At 33.8% G+C, this 9,656-nt stretch overlaps 1 protein-coding gene across 1 annotated transcript; it reads right to left on the reverse strand.

Annotated features, from left to right (window-relative positions):
• Positions 1-8,230: 8,230 nt before the first annotated feature.
• Positions 8,231-9,184, reverse strand: LOC131875111 (acidic endochitinase-like). The gene has a single exon (XM_059219134.1). It carries the CDS (start codon positions 9,182-9,184, stop codon positions 8,231-8,233), a length of 954 nt encoding a protein of 317 aa, XP_059075117.1.
• Between the last annotated feature and the right edge of the window lie 472 nt (positions 9,185-9,656).

Below are 9,656 nucleotides of genomic sequence, written 5' to 3' on the forward strand. Positions count from 1 at the left end.
CTCATCAGATTTATCATTATTGGATTCCTCATCAACTACTAGGCATGTCTTTCTTTCTCTCCTTCTAAAGTCTCGATGCCTTCTATATTGGTTGTCTTTCTGTCTATCATCTCGGTATTCTTTCTTTTCATCATCTTTGTCAGGACAGTTAGAAGCCATATGTCCAATTTTATCATAGTTAAAACATTTTAAAGGTAACTTCCCCTTATACTTACCTTTGCCTCTCGGTAACCTTCTGGCCAATAATTCTTCAAACTCTTCTTTCTTTTTGATTTCCTCATATAGTTTGTGTACTTCTTCCATGTTTTTACGAAATCTCTCACTTGCTCCACTGTGATTTCCTTTAGCATACTTAGATATTCTATCATTATAATCTTTAGATTCACTGAGATGAAAAAAACTGAATGCAGATTCAACTTTGTTTACCGAAGACCCACTATTATCAAAATTACTTAACTCAAAAGCATGTAGCTTACTGATAGTATCATCCAAAGAGACTCGCATGTTTGGTACATACCTCAATTCATTAATTGCAGAGACTCTACTGGCATAAGCAGGTAGAAGTGTTCTCAGCAACTTACTTACATCCTTTTCTTCAATAGTTCCTCCTGAACCTTTGATTTGATTGACAGTTTCCTTTAACCTTGTACTATATTGGATTATGTTCTCACCTTCATTCATTATTATGGATTCAAGTTGTCCTCTTAGACTATCTGCTTTTTCTCTTTGAACATGTTCATCTCCACCATACACAGATGTGAACTTGTTCCACATTGCTTTGGCATCATTACAACCTTCTAGATCATTAAACTCTGAGTCGGTCAAAGCTGATGCTATCTCTATCATTTCTTGAATGTGTTCTTGCTTTGCTTTTATTTCTTCCATTGTCATAGGGTAGGTGCTAGGTGCAATGTAATCATTCTCTAGAAAATATGTTGCATATTCTCCAATTCCTGATAAGTGGAGCTTCATCCTTTTCTGCCATGTGGTGAAACTTGACTTGTTCAGCTTTGGTGCATCCCTTTTATACATCTTCGGATCTTGCCTCCAGTACCTTTAAATTTTAAATCCGGAGTCCAAGCTCTGATACCAATTGTTAGTTAGACAAGAGGGGGGGGTGAATCAGACAACCTCAAGGATAAATACTCTAATCAGATTCAACCTTGGTAGCATTTACTTGATATGCAACGTAAGACTGTAAATCATTCAAACTCATAAACAGATAAACATGAAACATTAAATCACATATGACACCAGATTTAACGTGGAAACCCTAATAGGGAAAACATTTGTGGGATTTTGGACCCACAAGAAAATATACTCTTCTAGAGTATGCTTGGTTAAAAGCAAATCCTGTTAAAGATTACATACACATTGCTAGATGTGACCCAGTTAAGGGATTTCCCTCAGATCTGTTAGAATCTTCACTTTGTTAGAAGTGACCTTGTCAAAGGATTTCAAACACTCATTCAGAATGTAACCTTCCAAGATGATTTACAAATAAGACTGTTAAGTCCACTCGGTTAAGAGATTTCCTATCACTTACAAAAATAAATAACAATAATAGAATATATCTGCAACTTCACATCTAAAATGTTAAAGCAGATTCTATGTGATCAATGTGCTCAAGATAATATTGTCATAAGACTTATCTTTCTCCTTGCTGGGCTTCTCAATCTGTTCTTCAATCAGATCTTCAATCTTCTGTACTCAGTAATCATCTCTGTAGCGTCACTATGCTTCAGTTTGCCCACATTCTTTGTTCAACAACATTACTTTATTTATAAGCAATTCCCAACTGCTTAATCTCTTTAATCACATTTCCCATGATTAGTCTTAGCCATCAGATCTTCAAACTTGACTAGGTTCATTGTATCCTTCGATCTGAAAAATGATTTATCTTGCCTTGAAAATTGTATACCTTTCTTGGTACTTGTGATCGATTAGGACCGTTCAATCTGTGCTATAGATCTTACTCTTAAAATTTAATTGCCGTTGATCCTTAACAAACTTCTTGCCCGACATTCTTATATTCAATAAACCTCCAGCTCATTGGCATCCTTCATTTAATAATGTATACACTTATTTAATGCATTATGTTACTGCTCGGTTGATACTCGGTTAATACTAAACTTTACTTGGTAGACATTCTCCTCTCGGTGACTTTTTCTTTCATTAACCGACATTGGTAACCTTGGAGTTTACCAACTAGCTCCTTGCTCGGTAAAATAGAATAGTATCAAACCTTTACTCATTCTATTACATGAAATATTTTCCCTTTCTTGTTTAGTCTTCGAATAAATATATATAGGCTATCAAAACAATCAAAACATCATAATCTCATCACTGCCTAACTCAGTAATAGTTGCCCATTGAATAACTTATTACTTCCCTTCATTTTCACATTCTTTCTGTGTCACTTACCGACATCTTTATACTCATCAAAACATACTTTTTAAGATATGGCAACATCATACTGAATCAAAAAATCAATTGCTTGACATCAATGAAAAAATAATAATATTAAGATAGTAATCATCCTTTATCAATTATATCATTCATCTCCAACAACCTTCTCAATATCATCAACCATCAAACTTATTATAATGCCAACAATCTCCCAACTTATTGTAATGCCAAAAGAGAGAGATACAAGTTTCTGTTTTGGGAGAGAGAGTTCAGTTTTCTATTTCTGAGATCTTTGGAATTGTTGTCAAAGGGGGAGAGAGATCAAGTGAAAAACTGCTTTATCCTTGATCTTAGGTGGAGTTTGCTGAGATATCTTCTTTCTTTGCATTGACTGTTTTTCACATTCATATGTTGCCATCAGTGCCGAAGGGGAATATTGTTGGATATGGTTGTTCATTGTTGCTGCTAGGATATGTTGTTGTCATTGATTTCAACATATTCATGTGATCTGATCCATTGTATTTGCGAAGATTTTCTGATACGGTTTTATAGTTTGGTTTTGCTGATGACTGTTTTGCAAAGGTTGATATTTCCTCCGGTATATTCTGGTGTGATTAGATATTGTGCTAAGACTTTGGGATATTGTTTGGGATGGTCTTGTGTATCTTCATTTCAGATGTTTCATGATTTAATGATGCACAAGTTATCTTTCTTCGTGACAGTTGGTGATTGGTTGTGTTCTTGAGCTTCTAGACATTGATCGATGACGATTTGAAAAGTGGTATTGGTTTTGGATGATTCTAACATTCTTGTTGGTGTTTCCTAGTTGTTTCTTATTTGTCTTGATGATCTGCATTGATAGTTGTACAATTTTTTGGTGGTTTTCATCAACTGATATTGATTTTCGTGTTATGTGGTATTTCTGGTGGTGTAGCGTGTTGCAGTTGATATTGGCACGATTTTAGATGGAGTTGGTCATTTGGGAATTTGAATTAGGACCATGCTATGCTATGTAAATTATTATATTGGTCTGGTGGTTGATCTTCATATTGTGTGATGTAATTTTGGAACTGTGTGTGAAGGGTTAGGTTTTAGCCGACCTTGTTATCAAGGTTGATGAATTGTATATATAGATGAGTTATTCATGTATTTTGGGTGTCGATATTGTGTTTGCATTATCAAAGAGAGTTGAATGTGTGAACAAGTGATTTGTTCTTCGGTTTTGACCTTGACGTGAGATTGGTGTTGTTGGGCAGACATCTATGCTTAACCAAAACTGTCATCAAGCATTTGTAGAAGCTATTATTACAGTTCATTTCTTCTAGATTGTAGTCTGAATCATATTGTAAGTCAGTAAGACTTCCCTAAGGGTTGTAGCCTTTTGAGCAAATATCTTTTGAGCAGTGAGCTCTAGGTAGTGTGCCTGAATACTTGCACATTCCCCATCGTAATATTTTCACATACTACTGTAGAGTATCATCTTACTGTGGGTAGGTTCCCACCATGGTTTTTCCCTTAATCAGGATTTCCACGTCAAAATCTTGGTGTTGTGTGTTGTGTTGTTAATTTTCTTATATGTCTTATTACTACAGTTTATCAGATCTATGTTTTGGTGGTTGAATTTTTTATTCCGATGAAGACTGATTCAACCCCCCCCTCTCAGTCTTCCTTCTTGATTGTTGCTAACAATACTACATATCATAGTAGGTTCTAGTGCTTGTTCGAAAGTGGACAATTTTCACTTGAATGCTTCCAAGAAAGTAATTGGTCGCAAGCATATAAGACCCTAGGTATATTCCTTTTTTTAGTATGGTTATTGCAATTGTTAGAAAACTAAAGGTAACTTTAGATTGTAGTACTTTTGCATTTCTTTCATCAAGGTGGTATATATTGATATTGTACCATACACACTTCTTTGTTCCACTACCAATGAAATACCTTTCATGGCTAATCTCTTTGTTCTTTTCTTTTAGTTATAGACAACATTTTCTTGTTTCTTATTTCTATGTAATTCTATTTATAAATTGGCTCTCTATTTAATATGTTATCAAGATGCAACACTCACTTTAAAAAAAAATACAATGTAGAATTCTTATATTTACATTGACATCCATCTTCATGATAGTTTGCATACAAGATGAAGTGGGAGAAAAATGTAATGGTTAAAAAAGCATAAGCATTAATTTAGGACTCATTTTGACTTGATTTGAATTTGTAAACAATCCCATGGATTTCTCTAAATCCTTATTTTTTACCTATTTTTTATCTTGTATTAGTTACGTAAGTGATATTAAATTCTTTTGAACTTATGAAAATAATCCCTTTACTTTTAAACTCCAAAATCTAATTCATTTCTAATGTTATACTTGATCTTTATCTAGTGGTTTATTCAAATATTCTTAACTGATTTAATACAAGGGATTATTTATCCCTATTATGTGGAAACTATTAATCACCATGAACAATTTTTAGAGCCAAAACATATTGAGAACATTTAAACAAATAGAAACTAACAATCTAAAAGCTTAAACAAATTAAATCTAAAGTTCATATCAAATCCATGACCTAGACTAGATCTGTAAACACTGGATCAAATCTAGATGAACATAAAATGGTCAAAGATGATAGATAATTCATTGACTAATTCCAAAGCATTAACCTAAGTTTAATTGATATTTCTACTATATTAAAAGCTCATCATCCAAGATCAAATCTATAAGCATAAAAGTGATCTAAAATGATAAACAAACCATTGACTTTTGCTAAAACATTAATCTAAAGCATAATTGATACTTCCACAATATTAAAAAATCATCATCTCACACCAACCAAAACTTTAACTCTAAATATTTTTTATTATTTTATTCTTTTCAGATAATTCATTTTCATTAATTGCATTAATGATGCAAAACATTTTTATCTAAAATTTTATTTTATATATAAAATATGTATCTTTTTACTTTTCTTTTTAGAGGGCAGGTTGTTGAGCTATGAATGTCCTTTATGGCAAATCCTCTTGGTGGAAAACTCAATGGATGCCCTTTGTCATCGCTAGTAGAATTAAGTAGTTAAGAAACATATCTTATATGTCATTGCCAATCTTCTGAGTTTCCAAGGCCATTAATTTATACATAACTTCTGCAAATTTATTACATATCCTATGTCCGCTCATAAAGAGTTGAAGAAAAGCAGGTTGAAAACAATTCCTATGTCTGTTCATTATGAGGCAAGTAATTGAAAACAATTCACTCTCTTTTATTTGATTGGTGAAGTTACTTGTTCATACTTGTAAAAAAAAATATGAATATGATATCTTTGAAGGTCATATTTATTTTCAATTATTAGTAACTCTAACTCTAATTACATGTATATATTTTCAAATATTAATCTGTCGTATAAATATTTAGGTGTATTTATTTCTTTTTGAATTCAATAACCCTCACTTTGAATATATGTATCATTTATGTCTAACTCTAAATTATTCTAGTCAAACGTGAATTGATTTTTAAGATGTTTTTTAATGATAAGTGCATTCATGTGAAATCACTTAGAATTTAAGTTTTCTAAGTTATTTCTCTCACACCATTTTTATAATATTTTTTAATTTAATCTTAGATCTATTCTTTTATTTTGAAAAGAATTGATGAAATTTATTTGTCATTTCTTCTTATTTTTAAAAATAACTTGTAACTCTTGTAAATAGAGGTAAAATTTTACTAAATTTGTGAATATTTATTTGAAGCCACCTTACCATATGTTCTCAAAGATAAGAGTCCAAATGTATGTCCCTTTGTGAAAATAGTCTACAACAAATTCTAAATGAAAACTAGTGCATCAAGAACTAACTATCGAAGCTTTCCGATAGTAAATTTTATCTTAAAATTTAATCATATTGCAAGAGAAATAAGATTCATTGTGGATTATATCTGTATTTGTACATATATGAAAAACAATAATTAGTTATTATTTGCAAAATAACAAACATGCAAGTGGTGTACTTCTTGTTGAAATGGAGACCACATCTCAAGTCTTTTACATTCCTATTTATAACATTCTCATAGATTGGTATTGATCCTTAGTTTTACCCATTTTTTCAATCTTAAATTACTTCCATAATCATTAAAGTGATCATGATGCCTTTTTCACTTATGAAAATAATCCCTTTCATTTTAATTTTCAAAGCTTAATTTAGGCCTGAAGTTATCCTTGATCTGTAATCTAGTGAATTTTTCAACTATTCTAAGATATTTTGGCACGAGTAAATAATTATCCTTGCTATGTGGAAAGTACCAAGCACGATGCATAATTTTTTAAGTCAATATATTGATAACATTTAGAGAAATACAAACTAATAAACTAATAACTTAATGAGATTGCATTTGATGGCCATATAAAATGCATGATCTAGACTACATTCACTCATGGAAGATCAAATCTATAATCACACAAGTGATCTAATATGATAGAAAAACTATTGGTTTGTTCTAATGCATTAATTAACCCATTATTGATATTTCTACCATAACAAAAAATTATCATCCAACATCCACCATAACTTTAATTCTAAATCTTATTTTTTTATTCCTTAGGATATTTCATTTCCATTTATTACATGAAATAAAACATGTTTCTAAGGTATATTACTAATATGTATACCTATTGTGTGGAAACTATCAATCACCATCAACAATTTCTTATACTCAACATATTGAGAAATTTTAGAAAAATAGAAACTTTAAATAGATTGGATGTAATGGTCATATCAAAATCAAGACCTAGACTAGATTCACAAATGCAAGATCAAATCTAGATAAGCATAAAAATGATCTAAGATGATAGATAAATCATTGACTAATTCCAAAACATTAACCTATATATAATTGATATTTCTAGAATATTAAAAATTTTCATCGAACATCCACCATATCTTTAACTCTAAATATTACCTATTATTTTTTCCCTTTTAGATAATTCATTTCCTTTAATTACATATTGTAAATGATACAAAACATTTTGTCTATGGTAAATTATTTATATTAATATTATTCTATATAGGAAATATGTTTCCTTTCCACTTTTCCATTAATAGGTAACATATTATGCTATGAAATTCCATTTTGGCAAATCCTCTTGGTCAATCTCAAGAAAACTCAGTACATGGCCTTTGTCATAATTGCTAGAACTAAGTTTCTTGAGAAACATGTCTTATATGCCCTTGCCAATCTTCCAAGTTCTTAGCACCATTTGTTTATGCATAACTTCTACAAACTAAATATTAAAAAGAAATTGGAGATATAGACTATATCAAATCCACGAGCTACACTAGGTCTACACATGCAAGACCAAATCCTTAATCATAAAAGTCATCTAAGATATTATATAAATCATTGACTAGGCATAAAGAATTCATTTATGCATCACTTACATTTCTAAAATCTATTTATTGTATATCATTAATGGTACAAACATTTTATCTAAGGTAGATTGTTAATATTAATATTAATTTTTATATGAAATATATTTCCTTTTCACTTTTCCTTGGTAGGGTTTTCAGCTACGAATGTCGATTTGGCCAAATCCTCCTGGTCAATCTTAAGAAAACTCACTGGATGTCCTTAGTCATGGCCGGTAGATTTAAGTTTTTAAAGCAACATGCCATATATATACTGTTACCAATCTTCCAAGTTCTTAGCACAATTAATTTATACATAACTTGTGCAAATTTATTACATATCTTATCTCCACTCATCTAGAGTTGAAGAAACGCAGGCTGAGCATTATATACATAACCTCAAGCGTTATTTAAACGATACTAGAGTTTTCATTCTACGAGATAGGCGAAAGTAAGCACCTCACCGATGTCATCGAGGTCATCCAGGGACGGGTTCGATATGACAGAACGTTTGATAGCTGAGCTATAATTGGTTTTTTCGTCCCAGAACTTGGACCACAGCATGACACCTCCATATTGGGGTGATTTCTTGACAGTAGGCAGCACTTTGGAGATAAGGATGTTTGGAGGAATGAAACCGCTGCCAGCAGCACCAGGGGCAGCCGGAAGCCCGACGAAGAATCCCCGTGGTTCAGCAGTCCGTATAGATGTTGTCCATTTCTTCCACGAATTCAACAGCTTGGAAGCGTCACCATTGGCGTACTGGCAGGAAGGATTGTTGTAGAACTGGATCCACACGTAGTCGAACAACCCAGTCTTTAAGGCCTCTCCAAGATGTGCGTCAGGAAAGGGGCACTGCGGAGCAGCGCTGAGATAGACCTTCTTAGAGGGGGTGCTACGGGCCTTCAAGGCCCTCACGAGATGCTCCCAGTTCTTCGTTGTGGCTTCGATGTCGAAGTCGATGCCGTTCAGAACGGCGGGTCCCAGAGGCCTGGACGGCGAGCTCCCTCCGAGATAGTTGTTCCACAGATAGTCGGCCACCTTGCGCGCATCATCCGGTGAAGCGACTGAATAACTTCCGGTGCCTCCTCCGAGGGAGAGAAACACCTTTACGCCGCGGGACTGACAGGTTTTAATGTCGGCACTCAGCGATTTGCATGATCCCGTTGCGGGATTGCAGTGGCCTGCCAGATTGAGGACTGGCGTCTGCCCGTTCCCAAACGTGGTCAGAAACGAGATCATCACATATTTGAAGTTGCCGCTTGTGCAGGTTTTCGCGAGAGTGGCTTCGCCAGTACTTTGGCCCCAGTATACGCTTATGCTTCCCGCCGATGCCCCGTTCCATAGCAGAGCAACTATCAGGGCAATGGCGTCCCCTCTCATTCCGTGAGTCTTCATGCTTGGCAATTAATGCTTTTCGCTACCTAAGCTGGTGAGATTGGCGTGTTTATATAGCTCTCCGGAAACCGCTATCCAGTTAGATAAACTGCACTTTGCATAAAGGAGGTGTCCGCCCTACGTATGTTTGTGCGGTTTAAATGGCTGCATAGACGTTCTGAAGTACCCAGTTGAACGTGTCCTGCGGCGGGTTTTCAGAGTCGGTAGTACTTGTGAATGTGAATAGCATGGGAGGCTTTGTCACGGGGGATGAAACCAAAGGCATTGACGAAATGGGAGGCCTCTTAAATGCATTAATTTCTTTAATTCAAATTGTGTCGTAAGAATGATTCAGCTTCTCGAGGACAGCAAACGAATTCTTATCCTTATGGAATCATCATACATCATGATGATTCCATCCTCATACATCATGATGATTGAATTTGTATATACAAAATTATTTCTTCACTTAATCCTT

Source organism: Cryptomeria japonica, chromosome 4 (assembly GCF_030272615.1).
Source record: "Cryptomeria japonica chromosome 4, Sugi_1.0, whole genome shotgun sequence".
In the NCBI taxonomy this organism is placed as follows: domain Eukaryota; kingdom Viridiplantae; phylum Streptophyta; class Pinopsida; order Cupressales; family Cupressaceae; genus Cryptomeria; species Cryptomeria japonica.

Coding starts and splice junctions, on each gene's coding strand:
- LOC131875111 (XM_059219134.1), bottom strand. CDS start 9,184: ATGAGAGGGGACGCCATTGCCCTGATAGTTGCTCTGCTATGGAACGGG.